This window comes from Lacerta agilis, chromosome 1 (genome assembly GCF_009819535.1).
Source record: "Lacerta agilis isolate rLacAgi1 chromosome 1, rLacAgi1.pri, whole genome shotgun sequence".
Classification (NCBI taxonomy): Eukaryota; Metazoa; Chordata; class Lepidosauria; order Squamata; family Lacertidae; genus Lacerta; species Lacerta agilis.
The window spans coordinates 67,085,881-67,112,048 of NC_046312.1; the positions used below are offsets into that span (position 1 = coordinate 67,085,881).

Genomic DNA, 26,168 nt, shown 5'->3' on the forward strand with positions numbered 1-26,168 from the left:
AGCCCTCCATTTCTGTGCAAACTACCTTTTCTACCCATTTCAAGTCACTAAAATCCCCCCATGTGAGCTCTAAGTGTGTTTAACCTGAGACCAGATAGATATAATTATAGATGTGTGCAATGATCTGGTGAACAAGCATAGAGAAATTAGCATCCAGCCTGCCGCCCCCACCCCCCATTAAAAAGGGCATGCTTGCATTTCTGTAAACGTACAGAAGAGATGTGGAGATTCCAAGTACAAATATATATTGTCTTTCATAAGGTGCACTATCAACATAGTTTGTGAATGTTTTAATTTAACACAAATATTCAGACTTACCTTCTGAAAATTCAGAAATATGTTCTGCAAATCCAGCTTATAGTTATTTCCAACCAAACAGGATAATGGTGCTTTTAGGCAGTAGCAGGGAAATTGCCTCACCATCTCCTAATGTGACTCATACTTTCAAAAGGAAGTATTCAATAGACTCTGCTTGGTTCAGCACAGAAGGTTACCATGACCTTTCCCGTAAAAGCTTCATGACTCTTTGTTTAGCCAATTAATAAGTATTTTTGCAGCTATACTATACAATTGAAAATGTAGGCTGCAGTCCTTGGAACACTTCCTGAGGGTGTACAGATGAGTAAAGTATGAGGAAATCAGACTGGTAGATAACTTTCCCCCCAGCTTGGTTTATCATCCAGGAAAGTGCCAATCACTATCCTGAAGTGATTGCCATCCAGATTAAGTCTTCTTGCAAGATGTCTTCTTGCTTGAACTCTTATTTCCTTTTCTTAACTTCTACACAGATGAAGTTAAGTTTAAGCAAGATGGAAATAATCTGGCAGCGCAGCCTGAACTTTAGAGGAATATGTCCTGTTTGTTTGTTTATTTAGTAAGATTTTAACAATTTGGGACCTGGATATTTAAAGGACTTCTCCCACAATACCAGGCACCTACTGATATTATTGTCAGAGGGTCTCCTTCAAGTTCCATTGCCACCAGAAGCCCAATTGTCTAGGGCATGAAACAAGACTTCTCAGCTGCAGCACCCAGAGAGTGGGTCATTCTACTCTAGCAAGGCCTGGCTGGCCCTCTTTTTATTCTGGTGTTCTTCCCAAACCATTTTGTTTTACCACACCTTTCGTTTGATTTTGTTTTCCCATCCTCTGGGGTTTTAATATCTGGATTTCTGTTTAGTCTTGATTGCATTATAGATTGCTTAGTGTGTTGAGTGATGCTGTCAGCTGCCTTGGTGGCCCCATGAGGGGCTGGATGGTGGGATTGAAATATTTTAATTAATTTACAACACACTATATTATAAATGTCTGCTGTCTAAGAATACTGTAGGCATCAATACTTTACACAGGATCAAACAAAGCATTCAGGGTAGACAGGCAAATGACACTGCACTGATAAACACAGAGCTGGACATCTGCCAGGGAAGTCATCTAAGGGTTGGGACATGCCTAGAGGAGGGCAACAAGGATAATGAGGGATCCTTTGAGGAAAGATTGAACAAGTTGTACGTATATGCTTGGTATGGAGAAAAGCAATTAAGAGGTGACTGATGGCCATCTTCAAATATTTGAAAAGTTGTTATTTGGATGGAGCAAATTTGCTTGCTGTTGGTCAAGGGGGTACAATAGGTTAAAATTGAGGTGAAAAGGGATTTGGATGTTAGGAAGAACACCCTGATAGTAAAAGCTATTTGACACTGGACCAGCTTGTCTCAGTAGCAGACTCTCCTTTAAGAGTTTTTTTTTAAGCAGAGGTTGGAATGTTGTAAACTACATCAATAGGGAGTTGAACCTTTGAGGTCAATTGTTGGACTTTGAGGTCTCCTTTCAAGTCTCTGTGAAGACATTGACTTTTAAAGAGGTGCACTACTATCTACTGTTTTTGCATAAATAAAACACAGTAACATGGGAATCTGAGCTTTTCATAGTAAAGTGGAGTAATGCAGCTTGTTTTTGCACCTTCCTTCCCCTGCTTCATGTTTCAGCCATAGCTTTTGTGTACACTACAGCAACACAAGTGTGAAAATAATGAAAGAGTCATACGGTACCTTAAGGGCTAATAAATTTATTATGGCGCAAGGTTATGTGCCCCACTTCATCTGGTGCAGGATGTGAGATCTTAGTTGCCATTTAAATAATAAAACTGTAGGGAAGGGACACCTGTCATGGATGCTCCCCACCCCCACCCCCCACATTGCAGGAGGTTGGACTAGATGACCCTCGGGGTCCCTTCCAATCCTAGAATTATGTGATTCAATGAATATCAATGAGATTCAAAATTTGCGATCACAACTAATTAGTGCTTAAATACACAGGCATACCTCTAACCTTCTACAGTGGCAGGTTGCTGATAATTGCTGAGATGGTTGTATTAACAACTGTAGTGAGTTGGGGAACCTTTGTGTAAACAGACAACGATTTTAGCTTCATAAGAGTGTCCAGTCTTTAAAAAAAAAAACACCATAAACTGAAAAGTGCCTCTGTTAACTATTTATCTACTTTCACCAGCAGGTGTAGCTGCAGTCTTCTGAATGAAAATACCCTTAAGTGTCAAATTCTTCAATAAATCTTAATTTCAGTGTTTCACTTCAAATAGGTGAAATGTCATAGAATTGTAAGGGACCATGAGGGTCATCTAGTCCAATGCCTCCTTCAATGCAGAAATATTTTTGCCCAACATGGGGCTCAAACACACAACCCTGAGATTATGAGTCTGATGCTCTACCAACTGAGCTATCTGTGCTTTGAGTAGGTTATGCATTTTGACATGAAGTACACATTTTTGGTACTTGCACTGTTGTAAGGTGCCCTAGAAATGTACAGTACTAAATTAAATTGTTGCATGGATATGGACACCTCAGCTGCCACCCACTTCCAAGCACATAGTAGATGATTTTCCCATTTCCACTTTCAGAGTAAAAAAGAGTCCTGCTCCTTCATGCCAGTAACATCACCACTAATATACCATATGCACGAGTGACATGGGCAGTCATAGATTTGGCCAGATCTTCTCATTTTGCATAACTAGAGCTGTCACGTCTGTCAGCATTTCTTAGTATAATTTATACAGTACTTACTTTGTTTATTACATTTATGTACATTCTGCATTTCCTTCAAGGACCTGAGGGCATTGTACTTTCTGTGTACCCTCCCAATTTTATGCTGACAACCCTGTGAAGTGATTAATCATTTAAAATACAATTTGCTAGTGCTGCATTTAATGATATGGACTTTTTCAATTTAACATCAAATATAAATCCATGGTTGTTCTTAAACTGCACTATTTGCTTAAATCTGTTATCTAGGTGTGCAATTATTTCATCCACCATAACATGAAGGAATTCTATGGAAAATTTGCCTGTTGTATCAAGAATGGGGGTCATCTGATGTTTCACCTAGGGAAAGTGTGTTTCTCACATGCTTAGTGCTGGATCAAAAGTAGATTTAAACCTTGCCATCAAGCCTTGTGCTGCGAGGGGGATGACTGTGATATGGGCCTGTGTAATAGGAAGTCAGGCAAGTGTGGTGTGTGTTACTTTTTAAAAATGTGTTTTTCTACATGTGTGGTGTGTGCGCTTGAGTGGACACAATCACATGGACATGCACAATGACTTGTACCCCTTGGAGATCTGGCCAGCACAAGATGGGGCCCTTGTCCAAAAAATTGTCTATGGCAAGATATCCGTATGTGGAACATGCCTGGTGAATCTTTCCCAGCCTTTTATTGAAAGCCATCATGAGAAAATTCAGCATTCATAGGCAGCATGCTCCATTGGATAAAATACATTAATTATATTAATGCAAGAATTTCAAGCAAAACAGGAACTCTCGCCAAGGAACACATAGCTAAATTGGAGGCTCTAAACCTTTCCCTGAAGATTAGGGCCTTCTTGGTAGAGGCACCCGCCCTGTGGAACACCCTCTCACCAGATGTCAAAGAGAACAACTACTACCAGACTTTTAGAAGATATCAAGGCATCCCTGTTTAGGGAAGCTTTTAATGTTTGATGGATTACGGTACTGTATTTTAATATTTTGTTGGAAGCCGTCCAGAGTTGTTGTTGTTGTTTGTTGTTGTAACTTCCTGTTCCCATCAGGAGCGCCATCCTATCTTGGTTTCAAGTGAATGGCATGTTCTGCTGCTGTTGTACCTGTTCCAGTAATTTATGCAACTTTTCTGTTTGTCTCAGTAACTCAGTTGGCCTTCCTGTGTGCCTTATCGTAATGGACCCAGATCATTATAGCATGGCCAGTTACTACTACTACTGATAATAATAAAATTTTTATTACTTATACCCTACCCATCTGGCTGGGTCTCCCCAGCCACTCTGGGCGGCTTCCAACAGGAGATTAAAATACATTAAAACATCAGTCATTAAAAAAACGTCCCTAAACAGGGCTGCCTATTTGCCACTTTGTTAATGGGTATATACAGTGGTACCACAGAAGTCAAACAGAATCAGTTTCGGAAGTCTGTTCAACTTCCAAAATGTTTGGAAACCAAAGTGCAACTTCTGATTGGCTGCAAGAAGCTCCTGCAGCCAATCGGAAGCTGCAGAAGCCCCATCGGATGTTCGGGTTCCAAAGAACGTTCGCAAACCAGAACACTCACTTCAGGGTTTGTGGCATTCAGGAGCCAAAACATTTGACTCGCAAGGCATTCAGGATCCAAAGTACGACTGTACCTGGATTCTAGCCTGTACCTGGATGCCCAGGTTTTGGTGGTGGCTATGGCTCATGCACCAACTGCACCCCTTCATTGAGATCGTATCTGCCCATGGTGATGCATGCCTTAATTACATTCCTGTTGGATTACTGCAACTCTCTCCATGGAGCTGCCTTTGAAAAGTAGTCAGAAGCTCCAGCTGGTCTACAATGCTATGGCTAGGCTGCTGACTGCGGCTAGTTACAAGGAGCATGGTACTCCCGTTAAAACATCACTGGCTAACGGTCCGTTTCCAGCCACAATGCAAAGTGTTGGTTAAGAACTATAAAGCCCTGTGTAGCCTATATCCTGAATCTGCCTGTGGGCTAAGATCCACATCTGAAACATGCTTGGCAGTGGCATGAGAACAGTTTTTCTGTAGCTGCTCCCAGGAGGTTAATTTGTTCTCTTTTTGCTGGCAGGCCAAGACCTTCCTGTTCAGACAAGCCTTTGGAAACCAAGGTGTATATGATGGTGATTATTGTGGCAAATATTTAAATTGCTAGCTTTATGTGTTATGTATTTTAATTACTTCTAGTTTGTCTATTTCATATTTTTGTAATTGCTGTTTTTAAATGCTGCAAGGTACCTTGGAATCCCAACTTTGGAGAAAGGCAGTATCTTGAAATATATATATATGTTCCCATTGCGTGCGTGCGACACCACCTTGCTCCGTAACCGCTGCACCAAACAGCATCAAATTAGGACAAAGCGTAACATGACCATCGAGGAAGGATCTAGCATAATAATTTTTTTTAAAAAAACCACACCTGTCATGCCTAAAATATAAAGGCAAAAAAATTTGGCGCACACATTACGTGTCACCAGCAACAGAACTGAAGACTCCACCAGCATCCAATAGGAAGGCAGATTGCCTGTTGACGTCATCAGACCTGCGCCAAAAAGAAAACCCTGTCCACCATTTTATAACTGCCATCTGTAAGCACCCAAGGACTTTCTGACACAAACTGCTTAGTGGAAATGTGGAAAAAAGACGGAGGAGGCAGGACAGTTGCGGAAGAGAGGGGGGAGGAAAAAAAATGCGGAAGCAAAATATGCCGAAGGCTAACTGAGAGGTCGCAGTAAGACCGGCTCGGAGGGGATTTTGTCGCTGGGGTGCGTAATTTTGGGACTGGGATGGGGGAGAATGCTCTTTTTAATGGTGGCATGGGGCCAGTTAATTGTGAGGGGGGGTTGTGCTTTTACAGTAAAAAAAACCAGAGCAAGGCCCACAGTAAGCCTCCATAAAGTGGCCAGTGCCCTCACTTAAAATGGCTGCCGCAACTTCGCAGGATGAACACATACAGTCCCAAGTGATCAATACCACCGGACCGGCCCCTTGCTGACCCCTATTCTACAGGGACAGGGAAGAATGAAAACAAGAGCTTCCAGAATACTTTCAGGGTCAGAATTTTAAAAAGCAAAAAAACCCACAGCAACGCATGGTCGGGCAGCTAGTATTAAATAAACACTGAGCATCTACCACAATAAAGAGCTCATATTTATTGACAGACTGGAAAGCACTACACCCTTGTATTGCCTCAAAAGCAGATAGACATGAGTTTCCTCAACAGGATTTAGATAAACAAGCAGGAATGACCAGCCCAGTGTGTGTGTGCGGGCGCAAAAGTATTCCTCAGTCCTCACAGGTAGATTTATAGACATTAATGGGTTATGATACTCAAAAGGCTGACAAAAACATGACAATATTAATTTCAAAATGTCACTTTAATAATTGATTCAATACTAATTAAGAACAAAGTTAAACATTCATATAGAAAACGTTGGTTTAAGCCAAAAAGCCTGTAATTGGTAACATCTATTTTGGCAATATCAGAACATACCATTAGGAGGAGGGCCAATTATATTAATTTTGCAACTAAAATTGGAATAGATTTTAGCTGGAGCTTCTGGTGTCTCAAACTACAGCTTTCAGTATTGTACACTATAACACTTTTATACATTCAGTTTGAAAATGGTAACAGTATACTTATGTACAAGTTCTAAAAATATGCCAACAGGTACACTGAAATATTAACACACATGAGGGAGGATGAGATGAAGGGGAGGAATTAACTTTTGGAGAACTTTATTAGAAAGAATGACAAACAAACATTTACACTAATAATGTAATTCAAATATAAAATTGGTGCACTGACTCTGTACACAATACACTTGCTTCAGAGAATGAAGCTGCTTTCAGCAGGGCTGCTTTGATATTTTTCACATAATTTTTTTAAAAGCCCACTAACACAATGATTGTTTTAATGCTACAGTTTTACAGCAAATACAAACTAAAAATAGCAGCAGTTTCACATGGCATGTTTCCACATACTTTTTCCTGTGGTCTACACAATGCCTAACAAAGTGCTCCCAGTTGAATACACAAGTAAAATTCACAATAGTTTACCTGACACCAGGTATGGTTCAGCCTGTTGGCCTTTGGCCTCTCCCCATGTCATTTCTTCCCTCCATTCCAAATAGAGTAGTTTACCCAAAAAGCCCATTAGACTACTAGGAAAAGGCCTTTCCCCTGAAATGCATTAAGAATGAAAAGCAGCAAACCACTATAGTGGTTAACGCTGGATGGTATACTATTCAGTGTAACTAAAAGGCTTGAAAATTAGCGTCCTGGTTTCTTTAAGGAGCAGGAGGACACATAGGGTCAAATCCAGACTTGACATTCTGCAACAGAAGAGCTTCTTCCATTCACAGAAAAGCCTGATACCCATTGGAGGCTTCTGCTGGACAAAAGCAGCAATTTTCTCCAATTCCACCCACAGCTCCCACACCACCTCCCACAATGTTCTGGAGGGTCCCTATAACCTCTGAAGCAGATTTTCAGGAGCTGCAGGGAGGTAGGTAGGGTCAGTGAAAAATCACATTTGCTCCTTCCTGTGGTGAGAGACCTCAATGCCACTCATAGGAAGCCTGGATCCTACAGTTATTTAACTGCATTTGGCAAAATTAAAATGGTAAAAGACTTCTTTATAACACCAATGACAGTGATTTAAATAAACAGAATCCTCTTCCTCTCCTCAACTAGTCCAGCAATATTCCACAATCTTCTTGAAAGTTTTCTGGAACAGCCAATTCAATATATTGTCAGGCTAACTGAACGGTTCATTTTCTTTCCATTAAGACGAGTTGTTCTAGTCTGTGCTGTAGATCTAGTTGTCATTCGATCTGTAATTTGAGCTCGCTCTTCTGCTGCTGCTTTTGCCATTTGTGCTTTCTTAAGTTCCCTGGAACATAGGAAAAAAGTCATTGCACCACCAAGTAACTTGCATCCAAAATAATTCTAAAGGGACAAGAACAGTAGTTCAGGATGCAAACGTTTTATTGTAACTTTTTTCTGGTCTACCAACACTATTAGCAGAATCACACAGAGCTTTCTACACGAATACACTGGAGCACCACTGCTGGATCAGACCAAAGGCCTATCTAGTGCAGCTTTCCATTCTAGTGGCCCACATTTCTAAGTGGTGTACATAAAAAATTAATTCACAGAAAATTGGACAATAAAAATTTATTATAAAACCAAAAGCGACCTTAAAATGCATGCTGAAGCAAGGAATTCTGATATTTTATTAATATAAAATTCATCTGATGACCCTGGGTTCAAGTGTTAAGAGGGAGAAAACTACTTTCTGTCCACTTTCTCCCCACCTCTATCACATCTTCCACAGTGAAAGCAGATACAAAGAATTCATTCCATTTCTCTGCAATCTCATCCTCCATTAGTACCTTTCCCCCAACTTAACTAGGTAAGTCATTTCCTGAACTCGTGATTTTGCTTGAATGGTAGCATGTTCCAAAAGAAAGCACACATTTGCTATTATGCTCTCTTCGCCATCCTGTAAATATACTTATGTGCTTTCCCTTTAAAGGGAGGGAAGAGAATACCTTGCATTTTGACCTCCACTTTGTAGAACCAATAGCTGAGACCTAGTAGCTGTATTTATTAGGCATATTTAATAAATAAAGTTCCTCTAGTCTTCATCAAACTTTGTAACATCCACTTTTTGTTACTGGCACGTTTTGTCACCTCACAGACTAATTCTGGTCAAGTTAAATCTTAATACCGAGGTGTCACCCAACAGTTTGTAACTGCATCAACTGTTGCTGCAGTGGATGCACAGGGACACAATGCTGAGGAAGTTGCAACTAGGGCTACTAAAAATGTCCCCCAGTTGAAGCTTTCAGGCCAAATATGCTGTCAAAAAATCTCTGTTCTCCCCTTCAAAAAACCCAGTAAAAAGGTTTTCAGCAATTGTTTGCCAAGACAGGCATTCCGTCAGCACCACTGAACCACGCCTTTCTGGTGTGGTAGTAAGCTAGGGACCACATAGCTAATGTGACTTTGCATTATCATCTGAACACTTTGTATGGTCTCATACAAAGGGAGAATCTGCACACCTCCTTCCCATTCAGAGATGTACATACTTTCTCCTCATTGGGAGCACAAAGCTGTCCATGGTAGACATTACTATATGAACCTGTTTCCTCCCCCCACCAAGTACTTAGAAGCAGTCTTTACCAAATCCAAGTAAACACCATAAGAACCACAGTTTCAACCAGCTTCCATTCAGTGTTTGTGTTAAACAATACCTGAAGCAAAAAATATGGTGTCTGCTGTACTTTAAATCACTGGTGCTACAGTCAATGTGTTTCAAGAGAAGTTGCAAAATGTTTTATTTTGTTGCTTATGTCTGGAGTTAAATTAAGAGGTTACATAAAAAAGTCTAGGTTTTCTTTTTTGTAACAAGGAACAGAGTCTTCTGCTACTTGGCTCTTAATATTATTTCCTAGATTTTTGACACTGAAGTTGCCACAGTATGGATTCAACTTACTTCTGCAACAAAGAGTTTTTGAACTTTTCAGCATTCAATTCTATTCGTAGTTGTTCAGCACTCTTTCTGGCAGTAGATAACAATGCAGAATGCTTGACTAGAGCTACTGCTGAGGGTCTTTTCTCTGGATCAGGGTTTATCATAAACTGAAAGAGGAAAGAGATAAAAATTAAGGCTGACCACCCTTCCCTTAAAGAACATGTAGCATGATGCCAGGAACACAGATCACCATCTTACCTTCAGTAACTCTAACAGCTCTTGACAAAGGACTTGTGGAATTCTAGGGAGTTTTCCTTGTCGAATTTCATGCCAATGATCCCCATTGGCTGGCAGTGGTTCAGCACCAGCAGCACACACCACAGTTAATGCAAGAGCAAAAATATCTGCTTTTGGCAAGTAATTGTAGTTCTGCAAAGGAAAAAAAAAGTTTACAAAATCCCACCAGAACAGATATCAAGGCACAGATCCTAAGTTTTCATTTTGTTCATGTTTTTACTGTGTTCGTTTAAGTCACTATGAGTTCACCTTGCTGGAAAGAAGTGACTAATAATAAAGAGTTCTGCTTTCAGAAGGGGCCCTCCTGTGAGTGTAACTCTCCTTCAATGGAGGATCCTTCCATTCATAATCAGAGGACCCAAACCCATCATCAGTAAGATACAGTTAATTATTTAACTCCCATTAGCAAAACACTGTTTACCTCTTGTAAAACTTCATTGGCAAGGAAACGACTATCTCCTTCTTCTACTTGTGGACTAGATATTCTAGTTACATGACCAAGGTCACCTACATTAAAGAAGAATGGGAAGAAGGGTTATTTTCTCAAAAGCAAAAATAAATAAAAGTTTGCACAGGAAAATGTAACTCCATGCTCCCCTACCTATTTTGAAAACAACCCTGCTAGATGTCCATTCATCATCATCACCTTCTTCAGATATAGTAGTTGGAATTGAAGTCCTAGATATGAAGATATTACCTGCCAAGGAATAAAAATAGACATTCGTCAAAATATAATCTAGCTTCAGAATTTGCACCACCTGCTGGCTTCTTTGAATAATTAACTCAACAGCCTTCTGGGAAAGAAGCCAGATTTCGGGATAGCCAGCAAACAAGCACAATCTAACAAAAAAAGATCCAAAATAAACTGAACAGCAGTTGGCCAGTTGTATGTTTCAGAACTGATTTCTTTCATTGTTTCTTCTGTATTCAGAATGAAAAAGTTTCCGTTACTAAGGTGTGGTTCACTGGTTATTTTACTACCACATATTCAATCATCTCTAAAAATGCTTTCAATGCAGGAAATACCAGATCTCTGAATACTTACTGGGCTTTATATCCATGTGCACCAAGGACATTGAATGGATATACTTTAAACCACGGGCAACTTGTAGAAGCAAATCTTTCAATTCTGGTTCACTGAAATAGCGCATACTTCTATAGTTTTCGCTTATAGCATCAGCTAAACTTCCACCTAGAAGCAAAATTAAATAATGTAAAAGTAGAAAATTCATTTTCTTGTAGGCCAGAGGTAGCCAAAGTGGTACCTTCAGGACATTTTGGACTCTCATTAGGCCCAGCCAGCACAGCAAATGTTATGGAATGATGGGAGCTATAGTCTTGCAACATTTGGAGGGCACCATATTGCTACCTTGGTTCTAAGGCCACTGCATGCCATGTTTAACAATACTTAGCATTTGTATAACACTTTTAAAGTACTCAAAGCACTTAACATGTATTATCTAGATGTAGTTCTTGCAACAATAATGTAATGCACATGTAGCCAACATGGTATCTTCCAGATGTTGTTGGGTTACAAATTCCATCAACCCCAGTCACTGTAGCCAATGATGACAGTAATTGTAGTTCCAAAAACATCTGGAAGGCACTGCATTGTCAATGAGCTAATAGGCTGTTGAGGTTCTAATTCCTTGGGCCACATGTTTGAGAGGTCTAGTTTAGGGTTAAGGGACAATAACAGACAAAAGAAAACAGAATCTAAAAAAAATACATGAGTAAAGTTATAGAAGTACAGCCACAAGCAAACCAGATTATTTATATTTTTGTTCTGATATATTTGAGATTGGGCATTGATTTTTTTTCTTGGAAGGAAGATCCCCAATTTATGACTCAGGAAACAAGTCTAGGTAATCAGCTGGAATGTTTGTAAGAACATTCACTTCCTGCCTAGTTAAGAAGCTCACAAATTATTTGAATTTTGTTGTATCATAAATTGTCTAAAATTCATCTGATCTTTTACTTCTACCTGCTTTGTCCTAACTGTAACCACACGTGTTTGACAGTGTGTGATGGGGCATGGGGGACTTCAACAGGATGGAGAAATCAAGAAAATTTGCTAGGCTGTCTTCTACAAGCAGAAATGCCTTTCTGCTCATGTAAGACATACCTGAGTCCAAGCCAATGGCTGCAATCCTGTACCCCATTACACATGCTTAAATTCCACTGAAAGAAAAAGGACTTAGCAAGTGCAGGATTGACTTTGTCGGCAAATAAGTCAGCAGATCTCCCTCCCCTTTCCCAGACAAGTTTAGCATCTTACTGCAACTACTTTCCCTTAATAACCAGAATTCATAGTATGGTAAATTCAATAGGAGCATTACTTACCATTACAATACTCATTCTGTATAAGCATATGATCATCTTCTGCCCAGGCAGAGAAATATCTGACTACATGTGAATGCTGTCCCAAAACTGCATGAGCATAGACTTCTCTAAGAGCATTTTGCCTGTGGTATTGAAACAAATTAAATAAAGCTTGAAACTGGTTTAAGGAAGCAACCATAGAATGCTGGTCATATTACAAGAGCAGTTAAGTTTTTTGAGTTGGAAAGAGGTATGAACTAGGGCATAGGGGTGTTGTGTTTGTAATGTACAGGTGAATGAATGCTAGTTTTGCAACTATAAACATTTCAGAATTGTAGCTGCAAAGACAATATGTGAACAAATCCTTACATGCCTTGATGGGGTCATTTTAAAAATGAGTATGTGCAGAGGAGTGAAATACAACAACATAGGATAGTTTACATTTAATGTTTTACTCACTCATCAATTGAGCCAGCCAAGGGTTTCTTAGAACGCTTTATTGCATAGATGCAACCATCAAGCCTTTTCACACATTTGAATACTGAACCAAATTCTCCAGATCCAATCTTTTCCAATTCATGAAATTCTGTTGCATATCGTGATTTCATATTACTTTCTGTTATGCTGATCCGCTAAAAGGATTGAGACAAACAGGTTTGAAGAAAAGGGCTTCTTAAAAGGTTAATCCTATGGATTTCAATGGAACTTTAAAAATGCTTACTTGGGAATAAATGGGGATTTTTTAAAAATTTTATTTACCTTGGCAGGTCTCGTAGTTTCATCTTCAGGCTCTCCATCACTTGCTTCCATATCTTCACCATAGGAGCTGCGACACAAACAATAAGTAAAAGACATGCTATGGAACCTTCACGTTCATCGATAAGTTACATTAAGATGTAAGCTTTTACTTTCCAAGCAATTTAATCACATTCATGAACTGTGCAAAGCAATAGCTACCAGACCACTTCCAGACATCTTTTTGTCACCCATGCCAAGAGTAGGGACAATGTAGAAGAGGGTGTGTGCACAAAAAGTCATGAAGGAAGCTGTGCTGCATTGAGGTGATGTGACAGAACGATTGTTTGAATAGATTATGTCAATTAATATTGTGCCGTGCCAACATCTCACCATAGTAAGATGTGTGTTTGTGTCAAATGCAGGGAAGAGAGACTGATAGGAGTCAGACTCCTAAAAAAGGGAAGTAGAACAATTATGTAAAAGGTTACTTTTAGGCCCAAATTAGACCTCATGCTAAAGGTGAAGCTGTCAGAATTTACCCATGTTTTCCCGGACCCCACTGTAGCAACAACCAACTGCGTAGAATGGAGATGAGGAAACTGAATATAACATCAGCAGAGAAAGAGCTATATTTGCAGCCCTAGTTTCACCTCAAGACTTACAAACTAATATCTCACAATATTAGTTAATGTTACAAGTTCTGCTGTACAATTTTAACCACTTGTGTTCTTAAAGCCTCCCTAACTCTATACCTAATTATTCACTTGAAAATAAAGATAATAAGTACAATCCCTTCATTGACAGGATTGCTATCAAAAGTTTATTTCTTAAGCAGTTTATCAAGGACCAGCTCTAGACACTTACTCATTCCAATGTGTTCTCTTTCTCCTACGGCACTGCCCAACTGATGACTGAAGGAAGAGAGAGTCTGGAGTGAAGGGATTAATGTTCACGTGAGGTGCTTGCCCCACATCAGATTCCTGTTTTACTAGTTTTCCAACATTCATAAAGAGAGAGCCACCTCGGAGTTTAGCTGAACTTGATCCCATTCCTTCAGCTCTACAAAGTAAACTCTGAAAAATAAAGGAAATGAGTAAATTAACGATTATTTGGAATTTAAACGAATGAATAATCTTTCCAAATATAACATTTGTGCTTCCCCTATGGCAAATTACTATGGCATAAATGGGTTTCCCATTCATTGTTCCATATGTAAAATCAATATAATGCAGTAACTGATTTTGGTTATCAGAGCAATGAGCAAAGCAGAACTAAACACACACACTCCCCTCCCCTCCCCTGCAGGCTTCCTAGGTTCTATTAGACATATTGTTTAATCAGTTTTTATCTTGTTGCTCCTCCCAAAAGAGTCCAGAGTAGAAAACATATTAGTATTATTTAAAGCATACTAAAAACACCTAAAAACTATCACATTCTCTCAGCTAATGATATGGACATAAATGGAAGTTGTCTCCACCCAGCTTTTCAGTGACCTTTTTTAGCCCACTGTGCCACAACTCACCCTCACCCCTAGAAGCTTTCTGAAGTGTTTGGGGAGATGCCAAAGGAGGAAAAGTCATCTTCTGGCAATCCCCTTCTAGTGGCACTTCTTGGGATCCACGGCAATAATTGGTGTGAAACGTTTTAAATCAACTGCATTTCTGAATCAAGAGTTTCTTTGTTAATAGAAAAGAAAAACAGTTCTAGCAAACAAACATATCTCTCCCACCCTTTCTTTATATCACAGCTGGTGTTATAGGCATGCCACAGAATGCAACACAAGGTGTCGATCAGATAATACAACTATTAGTTCATAAAATCTTCACCTGGATGAAGAGCAAGACCTCATCACCTCCTAAATATAGAAAGCCAACTAAGATGCTTCTGTCCAGCTCTTGTCATTACAGTGGTACCTCAGGTTACAGACGCTTCAGGTTACAGACTCCACTAACCCAGAAATAGTACCTCGGGTTAAGAACTTTGCTTCAGGATGAGAACAGAAATCACGCAGCAGCAGCGGGAGGCCCCATTAGCTAAAGTGGTACCTCAGGTTAAGAACAGTTTCATGTTAAGAACGGCCCTCCAGAACAAATTAAGTTCTTAACCCGAGGTACCACTGTAAACAGTTATACATTGAAGTTACCTACTGAAAATCAGTAGAACAGATGTACAACTCCAACCAGTAAAACACTGTAAGCTACACATTGTTGGCTTTGACCAGTTATTGACAGAAGGAATTGCTACAGTTTTTAGATAATAGCAATGTGCAAGACTAGTCATCCATGCCTACTTTCATCTTGCAGTCAAGAACATGTACAAATCAACCCATGTTAATCAAATCTGCTAACTAGGTGAAAGAATTAGGAGTAACTATTAGTATTATTGGGGGACGCGGGTGGTGCTGTGGTCTAAACCACAGAGCCTAGGGCTTGCCAATCAGAAGGTTGGCGGTTCAAATCCCCGCGACGAGGTGAGCTCCCGTTGCTCAGTCACAGCTCCTGCCAACCTAGCAGTTCAAAAGCACGTCAAAGTGCAAGTAGATAAATAAGTACCTCTCTGGCGGGAACGTAAATGGCGTTTCTGTGCGCTGCTCTGGTTTGCCAGAAGCAGCTTAGTCATGCTGGCCACATGACCCGGAAGCTGTACGCCGGCTCCCTCAGCCAGTAAAGCGAGATGAGCACCGCAACCCCAGAGTCGTCCGCGACTGGACCTAATGGTCAGGGGTCCCTTTACCTTTATTAGTATTATTAAAATGTGTACACTGCCTGAGCTGTAGATCCCAGGGTGGTTCACAACATAAAATTACAATATAAAAACCACAAAACACATAGTAAAAAGAAAGAACAAACTAATAATCTCCTCTCCCACAACACACTTAAAAGGGCATCAGATGTTAATCAGCCAAAGACCTGGTTGAAGCGGAATGTTTCACCTAGCAGCTGAAGGTGTATAATGAAGGCACCAGGTGAACTTCCCTGGGGAGAGCATTCCACAAGCAGGGAATGACAGCAGAAAAGGCCCGTTCTCACATTGCCACCCTCGAAACCTCTCATGGAGGCACACAATAAGGGTCTCAGAGGATGACCTCAGGGTTCGGGTAAGTTCATATAGAGAGAGGTGGTCCCTGAAGTATTGCAGTCCTGAGCCATTTAAGGTTTTATAGGTCAAAACCAGCACTTGAAATTGGGCCCAGAAACTAATTGGCAACCGGTGCAGTCGGGCCAGGATTGGTGTAATATGCTCAAACTGTCTTTCTCCAGTAAGCAACCTGGCTGCCGAATTCTGCACCAGCTGAAGTTTCTGAACCGTCTTCAGACGCAGCCCTGTGTACAACGTGTTGCTGTAATTTAACCTAGAGATTACAAGAGCATAGACAACAGTAGTTAGGCAATCCCTATGCAAGTAGCAGCACAGCTGAGCCACCAGTCAAAGCTGATGGAAAGCACTTCACACCACTAAGGCCACTTGAGCCTCTAGTGACAGCAATGCAACCACAAGTACCACCAAGCTATGCACCCGGTCCCTCAGAGGGAGTGTAACCCCATCAAGAGCAGGCAAACCTCCCATCCATCCTGTTTAGGGAATAGCCCACTAACAATGCCTCAGTCTTATCTGGACTGAACTTTAGTTTGTTAGCTCTGATCTAGTCCATTACTGAGGCAAGACAATGGTCCAGCACATGGGAAGGCAAACTAAGGCCCGGGGGCTGGATCCGGCCCAACTGCCTTCTAAATCTAGCCCGCGGATGGTCCGGGAATCAGCGTGTTTTTACATGAGTAGAATGTGTCCTTTTATTTAAAATGCATCTCTGGGTTATTTGTGGGGCATAGGAATTCGTTCATTCCCCCCCCCCCCAAAAATAGTCCGGCCTCCCACAAGGTCTGAGGGACAGTGGACCGACCCTGCTGAAAAAGTTTGCTGATCCCTGCTCCAGCACATCCACTGCCATACCTGCAGATGTGTAAAGGAATAGAGCTGTGTGTCATCAGCATATTGCTGACAACATACTCCAAAGCTCTAGATGATCCCACTTAGCGGTTTCAAACATGTGTTAAATATCATGGGGGATATGATTAAATCCAGAGGAAAGCCACACTGAAGGCTCCATGGGGCTGAAAAATACTCCCCTGGATCATCCCCTGGAAATGTCCACCCAAGTAGGACTGGAACCACAGCAAAGTGGTGCTATCCACCCCCTACTGGGACTGCAAGTGTTAATCGATGAACTGGTAAAGATGACAAGAAATAAATGAGAGTCTGGAAAGGCATACCTGAGTCCTGTTGATGTAGATGTCCTTTATCTTTCTTCCCTCATTCAAGTTTACTAAAAACCATACAACTAAGAGATGACTTTTTTCCAGTTTGTAGTCAGAGGCAACAGTTTGCCATACACTGTGGAAGCTATTACGACTTTTGCTCAACCACAGGCAACAAAAGAACTCAACTGACACTATATACAGCAATACAGTACTGAAGAATCTTGACCTTTTTATTTTTTTCATCCATTATGACTAAACCAAAGGAAAGCAGACATCCAAAGCCCCCTCATACATACAAATAAACCGCCACCATGCCACCAATCACCCAACTTTCAGTTTTATACTTGGCCACTGACTTCGATAATTTCAAAACTCTGACAAAAGCCAGGTTCTCAGAACATAAATGGTTTCATTTAGGCCCACACTGGCAACAGCAAATATTAAACATTGCTGAAATTGTGAAAACATACTTCTTTTTGTCTGGTTGAGGGTGAAAAAGAATCACCGATAGAAATTAGCAGTATAGCATCATTTTAAAAGAATAACACTTAGGAAAACAGTGCTCTCTGTAAGATGTATTTGACGTATAACATGCATAGTGCTCATATAAATTATATAGTTATCCACTGCAAAGTTCATATTGTATTGTTAACCAGAAAGTGTAATCCTATCTACCATCCAGTTAAATCTAATGAATAAAGAAATACCAGCTCCTTCAAAGGAGAGAAGGTGGTATCCAGTTTAGTCATTGTGGAATAGAACTTCCTTTCACTCTCAAACATAACCAAGAGAACATAACGTTAATTGGTTAGATCCAAAGTTTTCATGCCATATATACAGAGTTGGCTCTTCAGCAACCCCATAGTAGCACGTGTGGTGAGGTCAATATCCCCTCCCAACACTAGTATTGCCCTTGATTACTTGGACTGGGCTTAGTAGCAGGGATGTCAGAGTCTCATGGGCACATCAGTGGGAGTGTTAGATTAGACCTCAACCTTGCTGTCGCTTTATCCCATCTATTATCAATAAATTATTACTCTCCCTTCACCAGACAGTCCTAGGACGGGCTAAAATTAAAAATTCAGAATTAAAAACTGTTAAAACAAATAAAGTCACAAGAATATGGTGGTGGCTAAAAACACATTTCTCATGTGTAAAATTGCCAGAGTAAAGAGGTGCATCTTCAGCATGCGCACAAAGCTGTAGTGTGAAGGTGCCAGATGTACCACTGTGGGGAGGGAATTCCACAACTTAGGGGCTGCCACAGAAATGGCCTCTCCAAGGCCATCTTCATCTCCCCCACCCCCATATACACAAACAAACAAATACAAACTTCTGAGGACAGCAGAACTACCAAAAGGGCTTCCTCTAAGCTGGTTTGCAGGAAAGGAAGCAGCCTTTCAAATATTTGGGACCTAAATTGTTTAGGGCTTTAAGCACTTTAAATATGAGTGTGACCACCTTGAATTAATCCCAGAAACAAACTAGCAGTCAATGATAGGCTGCAGCAATGGTGGGGGCAGGAGGGTGGCTCCCTGGTTGCACCCCCTGCTGCTAAGACAATTACTACTTACTTGCATCCTGATTCTAAAGTTAGAAAACCCAGATTCCCTCTTACAAAAACAAAGCCAAAATATTTTTGGAGACACAATAAATTCAGCTTCATGTATGAAATTTTATTTATTTACAATGCTGGCTTTCTGCTCATCCAGTGCATTGGCAACACTCAAGAGCAATTTTACGAAGTTTTTTGTTTTTTTAAAATCTTAACAAAAAAATTAAAATCAACAAATGGCAGAAAAAACAGACAAGTCCATCAGGTAAAATAATGTTAAAAACTAGAGGGACAGCCAGAGAATTCTCAGCCTCATAGTTGAATGCCTGTCAGAATATGTTTTAGCTAGATAGTGAAAAGCAAGCCAAGAGATGGCCAAATGAAACTCCTAAGGTAAGGAGTTCAACAATCTAAGTGTGGCCATAAAGAAACCCAGTGTCAAAAAAAGAGAAAGAAACTCAGTCTCCTCCTACATCCCAACCAGACATAAAAACATGAATAATAACATGTCCATGATCTTAGGGAGTGAACATAATGGCACAGAAGGGAAAAGTCCCGTGTTCCTAGGGCTGCACCATTTAGGGTTTTAAACTTAGAATCATAGCATTATAGAGTTGGAAGGGATCCTGTGGAGCATCTAGTCCAGCCCCCTGCAATGCAGGGGCAACTAATTTGAGTGCTCTAATACATGTATCAATAATTCTTTTGGAGCAACTTAAGTTGTGTTTCCCATGAAGTTCCATTGTATGTAACAGACCTTCTACACATTTCTCTTGAAACAGAAGCCCCTTGTGTTTCCAGTGTTCCTCAGTGCTTAGCTCTGGAGCATACAGAACAACTCCAACTCATTGTTGTTCTTCTCCAGAGTGACCAAGGAGCCTCAGTGGCTGACTCACCTCCTTTCTTTCCCTCTGGCTCCAATCAGCACAAAGGGCGAGGAGACTCCTCCTCAGTGGCTAAAAAGCTCCTATTTCATACTGATTCAAGAACTCTATGAAGCGGAAGACAATACCACCACCACCACCCAAAACTCCTGGACCACAACAACTTAATTACCAACACTTTGAATTGTGTGTAGAAATGGACTGAAAACAACTGCAGCTGCTTTAAGATAGGCATGTAGGAGCACTTAGTAGCATCCTTACTTCCCATTATGGATTAATTTAAATGTCAAGAGCAAAGAAAGCCCTGTGTAGAGCACATTGCAATAACTTACCGTAATCTGGAAGCAACTAAGATATTTGTTGCCTTGCCCAGGTCATGGATGTGAACATCCTGCAAGTTTATCTGGCAAAGTGCTATATAGCACTCTCTTTTTTACTTATTACTATTCCATCCTTTTATTCAAGAAGTCAAGGAAGCTGCAATTCTATGCCCATTTACCAGGGAATAGTTAAGTTACTGGAACTTACTTCCAAGTCACGAAGAGTCAGACACGACTAAACAACAACAACTTCCAAGTACACATGCATAGTATTATGCTTTTTCTATTTATATGCCTCACTGTATATATTATATTCAAATTAGTTCAATGCAAAACATTGTCTCACTTTATCTTCACAGTAATTCAGTTGAGTAGCTTGCCCAGAGGCACCAGGTGAGCTTCATACTTGAGCAAAGATTTGAACGGAGAACTCACTGGCCTAGGCTCAACAATCCACCCGCTATAACAAAGACAGTTATGAGACAACATGTATCATTAAAACAAGCAGATGGCCTTCCAATTCATTCAGTTATCCAATACTTCTATTCCTCTCAAGATTCTTTTACGTGGACAATAAAGGTATTATTATTATTTACATTCATGAAAACATTTAAAATTTAAAGCAGGTGTTTAAAAAAGCTAGTGAAAAAGTTTTCTTCCCTCTCTCAACTGTTACAAAAGCAGTTTGATGTCATCATGTAAAGGGGAGTGTTTTTTAACCGCTCTTCTGAATGTAAACATTTCAATTTCACTAAGCAAACTGGAAGGGCAGAAGTGTCCAGAGTGGCTTTCTTGTGGGAGAACAAAAAACTGCGCCAAACTGGCCCTGCATCTTGCAATGTGGGTAAAAACTATTTTAGGCACAATTTGTAGTTCAGTTACATAATCTTAACGGACAATCTGTGGGCAGGGCTTACCAAAGTTGCCAACATTTCTGTAACAGGCAAGCTAGATTGTTATGTAATAAGCACGATGTACAGGCTTGGAACTGGAAATTTTTTCCGAGTATTTGGCACCAACTTATGAAGTGTAGCTGAATGGAATTTATGTTTAAAAGGCTCTGCAACCAATGAAATCAAGCAGCAGCCATTGTTTAGTTGGAGTATTCTGCACTTTACAATGCTGGCTGCTGTTAAAAGGGCAATCCACATGTAAACAGTGCAAAAAAAGGAGAAAAAACGCAGACACATCAACATGTTGCCTCGGTTTATTGAGGAAAACCTGCTTCACCAGCTGCATTTGGTATATACCTTGATACCAAGGCAGCCACGGAAATGTCATGGGGGCACGCCACACTTTCAAAGCACTGGCGTTCACCTGCCAAGTATGGTTTGCATTTGCCAAGTCTCTCGTTACAACTTTCAACATGTTTTGGAGAACGGAAACCTCTGTAGAAAAAGTACGGTCTGATAACAGCTCTTACTTTTAAACGAGCGAAAGGCTGCATGGGCGGACCATGCGGATTCATTTCTCTAAGTTGCCCGTTCAGGGGGGGAAACCGACAAAGGCGAAAGGGGCGTGGCACCTATTCCTCAGAGCACCGCTAGTTGCATTGTCTTCACTTTCCCCCGAAAGTAACATTTTTGCTCTGATCAACCCAAAACGGTCTGCAACAAGCTTCTTAAAGTTCGTGCCATGTAAAAAAAACAGCCAGGCAGCCTCTAATGCCTGTTTCACGGAGTACATACTACGCGGGGTGGTCAGCCAAGGGAGTCGCCCGGAGACCTACCGAGCGCCCACGTGCTCAGACGGAAGCGAGCCAAGCGGCGGCAGCGACTGAATGGAAACTCCCCGACAGAGCCGAGACGCCGGTGGGGCAGGCTAGCCTCTCCCCCCAAGCCTCCCATCCGCCACTGAGCCTCCGGATCCCCTCTCTTCCCCCCACCCCCCACCCTCCTGCAATTGTCCTCCGCTCGTCCTTTCCCCTCCTCTCACCTTCGGCGTGTGCGGGGTGTCGAAGAGGCGCAGTTTGCGGAAAGTCTTGTGTGGCGGGGTGTCGGGATACTCGGGCAGCGCAGAAGCGGGACCCTGGTGGCCCCGGCACGGTAGCACCCGGGAGCGCGGCGGCGGCGGTCGGCCACAACAGCGCCGGGGTCCTTTCAGCGGCGGCGAGCCGGCCATGAAGTAGGCTCCTGGCGATTTCACGGGGGACGAGGAGCCGAAACCCTCCTCTTCCCATGAGTCTCCCTCGTCGCCCGGCAGCGCGGGAGGCGCCAGATCCATCGCCACCTCCTCAGGCGATCGCGGCGGCGGCGGCTCCCTGCGCCGAGCCGGGGTATGGCTCACGGAAAGCGGGGAGTCGGCCTCCTGGAAAGCCGAGTCTTCCCCGGTGCTGTTGCCGCTGCCACCTTCCTCCTCCTCTTCGTAGCAGTCTTCTTCCTCCTCTTCTTCCTCCTCACAGTCGCTCCCGCCACCCGAAAAAAGCAGTTTCTGCCTGATCGGGGCCGCTGCCCGACGCGCCGTCAGGCGCCGCGGCTCCGCGACCGGCTGCTGCTGCAGGCTCAGGAAACTCATGGCCGAGATACACGGGAGGCCTTCCCTTGTTCAGACGGGACGCTGACAGGAGTAAACCACGCCTCCCTCCTCCTACCTGCGTTGAAATGCCCGTTCACACGACGCGTGACCCGTGCCTCGTCCGCGCGCTCCTTCACCAAGGTCCTGCTCTCGCCAGCCGCACACTCGCCCGTTCGGACTCCGCGGCTTTCCCGCGACCGTTAGTCACGTGCCAGGTCACGCCAGCCAATCACGCACGCCCCCTTCGTTTGAAAACATGGGAGGCGGGAGGCGGGGCTGTACGTGGTGGCGTCAGACGGCAATTTGGCGCGAATTCGGGGTTGGGAGTAGGAGGGGCGGGCGTATTCTAATACCGTTCTTATTCTGGTGCGGCTCGAGCTGTGGGGGGACGTTAGCTACGCGTGCAGGAGGGCCAGCGTTTGAACTGGAGCTCGTGCAAGTCCAGAGGAGGAGGAGGAGGGGCAGCAAGGGGGCTTCCCCCAGGGTGGGGACGGAGTCAGGAGGGGCAGCAGCGCCAGCCCGTGCGCGACGTGACTCTTTCTGACTCAGCTGCAATTCTCGCCGTCTGCATCTGGCCGAAACTGGCTTGCTGCTGATGTAACTGTGTCAGCAACAGCCACCCGCTGGAGGGTCCCTTTTACCTACGGCCTGATAAACTGGTTTAGCAGTGAGCCCCAGGCTGTGATCTATAAATCATCATGACCGTTTAAAGGCTGCAATCCTAGCCAGGGGACACCTCCAATGCGCTTTAGAGAACCAGCGCGCGGCCCGGTCTAAATCAGTTTGACCGTAACTTCGCCGGGTCTGAATAACGTGTGGATCAATCGTCTGCTGCTCTTCAAAATTATCTGCTTGTGTACCCAAGAGGAAGCACTGTGGTATAAACAGGCTAGCTTTCTCCGGGCGTCGCAGTCTCGCTCACCGCAAAGCTAGCTAGACCCTCTGGACGGGTTGCTTTGCATCAGTAAAAGAAAAATTGTTGGCGCCAACAGTTAAAAATATTGGGGGGGGGGGCGGACCCGCGGGTTAGCTGTGGTTACATTAGATTCCGGAGGCCCCCGGTACATGTATCCTCCGAAAGAAGCTCTCCTCAGAGGCGAGCGTACGCGCTGGGATGTTTAAATGGCTTCGCCCCAGTTAAAAGGAAACTCCTCGCAGCCACCATGAGAAGCAGGAGCAACGCTCGGCGGCGCCCGGCCTGCGCAGACAAGAATTCCCTGCGGCCAAACACTTCTACTGCGAAGGGAGGAGCGGAGCCGCCCCTCTCTCCCAGCAGCAGGGTGATGGTGGTTGCGGTAGAGAAAGATGGCCTTTGAGGAGGAAGGGGGGAAAAAGGATACTGGCTTTTCTTCGAAAAGGAACAAGGCATTTGGGTGTGAATTTCATCAAGCGTGTCATCTTTCAGGACACGTTAAAGAGAGGGAAAGAGAAACTATTTGCAACACTGTCTTTTGATAGGAACCTTCTCCAAAGACACGCCCAAATGGGTTTAAATCTAAACATGGCTAATTTCCAAAAGGAGCACCTCACCCTTGCTGCAATCCCAGCTGCATAATTAGACACCTAATGTGTATGCCTCCTACCCAGTACTATTTTTCTTGAAAGGGTGGAACTCGCCATGAACGCCTCTCTTGTTCTCTTATAATAGCAATGGCACCCGCCTGAGAGGTGCCCAAACTGAGTTTTGACTGAAAAAAGCCCTGCTCCTACCACTGAATCACACTTCATCTTAGGCTTCAGCCATAGGCACACTTAGCAGAGGGTAGGCCCCAATGCACAGCCACATAGTATTATATAACCACACAAGGACCACGGTTGAAATCCCCATTCAGCCAGGAAACATGGTCACTGTGTGACAAGTTATAATATCTCAGCCTAAACTGCCTCACAGCGTTGTTTATAAAGAAGAAGAAAAGAGTTTGGATTTGATATCCCGCTTTATCACTACCCTAAGGAGTCTCAAAGAGGCTAACAATCTCCTTTCCCTTCCTCCCCCACAACAAACACTCTGTGAGGTGAGTGGGGCTGAGAGACTTCAGAGAAGTGTGACTAGCCCAAGGTCACCCAGCAGCTGCATGTGGAGGAGCAGGGAATCAAACCCGGTTCACCAGATTACAAGTCCACTGCTCTTAACCACTACACCACACTGGTAGGAAACAACTACAATACATCTGAAGAAGTGTGCATGCACACAAAAGCTCATACCAAGAACAAACTTAGTTGGTCTCTAAGGTGCTACTGGAAGGAATTTTTTATTTTGTTTTGTTTTAACTACAATTCTGTTAACCTTGTAGGAAACATGAGGTGTGAAAGCGGGTGGCGCTGTAGTCTAAACCGCTGAGCCTCTTGGACTTGCTGATCAGGTTGGCAGTTTTAATCTGTGCGACGGGGTGAGCTCCCATTGCTCTGTCCCAGCTTCTGCCAACCTAGCAGTTCGAAAGCACATCAGTACAAGTAGATAAATAGGTACCGCTGCGGCAGGAAGGTAAATACCGTTTCCATGCTTCTGTCACGGTGTTCTGTTGTGCCAGAAGCAGTTTAGTCATGCTGGGCACAACAGACCTAGAAAGCTGTCTGTGGACAAACACCGGCAAAAGTCTGTTGCCTTCTTGCTTCCTTGGTCTCAACCAATATATAGGAATGATGTGCAGCCTACACATGCTTCCTCAAGCATAAGTCACATAGAGTTCACTACAGGCTTGCTCCAAGTATATATGCATTGTGGCTTTATAAAAAGCCAATACATGCACAGCGTAATAATTGTTCTGCCCTCTTTTTGATCCTTTCTAATGTCTCTATCAGCAGGTACTGCACTATTTTAAGACAGCACCTGCAGATAATGGTTATGCTGTTCAGCAGCAACTTGCATACCGGTATATTAAAATAGGTGGGAGACTGGATGGAGAGCTGGCAGTGAGGGATGTGAGTTAACCTGGCTTTTGAGTGTGAGGTGGAATGTTGAGGAGCTCCAGTTGTGGTGAGAGTATCACAAATGTGATTGGTGAGTATTTGGTGATTGTGCTATTTCAAATGTAACATTCTGCTTGGAGCACTAACCAGCCTTGTTTCACAAACAGCTTGTGAACAAACAAAAAAAGAGCACATTACACTAAACATTACAGATAGATACAGGTAATGTTATTGCTGATAAGCTCTCATGGGCTAATTTGACCTTGGTGCTCTTAATTATCTGTTCATTATCCAGGTCAGTCTTTGCTGAATTGATAGCAATGTTTGCACCTGCCTTTTTTTAACCAAAGCTAATCATTTCAGCAATGTTGTGTATACAACAACTGCTCTCCTAACTAGAGGAAACTATAACAATGCATTTAGGACCTTTAGTCTGGAAAAAACATCCAGGACTAGGAATGGAAGGATCTGACTTTTTTTCCTTTAAATTTCTTGTTCTTTGCATCATAAATTAAGTTCTCCACATTTCTGCAGTAATCTGCAGATTAAAAAACAACAACCATCATTAAAATTTGTCAGTATTTTATTGTGAATTCCACTCTTGGTGCCACTCCTGGTTTGGAAAGCACTGGGTTCCATACATCTAAAAACACTACTGGTCTTCCTCCTAACCATTAAAGAAGCAAGGAAGATGTGGCATCTCTTGGGTAGACAATTTCAATTTGATGCCTATGCCACACAAACTTTATCCTCTGAACCAGTCCTGATCTTTGACTAGTTGCTAAGTCATTTATCAGGCATAACTGGGTGAGATGCAAATTTTTACACTCTAC

General features: G+C 42.5%; 1 protein-coding gene across 1 annotated transcript; it reads right to left on the reverse strand.

Annotated features, from left to right (window-relative positions):
* Positions 1-6,413: 6,413 nt before the first annotated feature.
* On the reverse strand, positions 6,414-22,566 carry WEE1 (WEE1 G2 checkpoint kinase). The gene is made up of 11 exons (XM_033152722.1): positions 21,847-22,566; positions 13,758-13,966; positions 12,915-12,981; positions 12,615-12,787; positions 12,177-12,298; positions 10,879-11,025; positions 10,435-10,530; positions 10,255-10,340; positions 9,795-9,965; positions 9,558-9,703; positions 6,414-7,949 (listed from the first exon to the last, which is right to left on the reverse strand). Exons 1-11 carry the CDS (start codon positions 22,423-22,425, stop codon positions 7,799-7,801), a joined length of 1,947 nt encoding a protein of 648 aa, XP_033008613.1. The 5' UTR covers positions 22,426-22,566; the 3' UTR covers positions 6,414-7,798.
* Between the last annotated feature and the right edge of the window lie 3,602 nt (positions 22,567-26,168).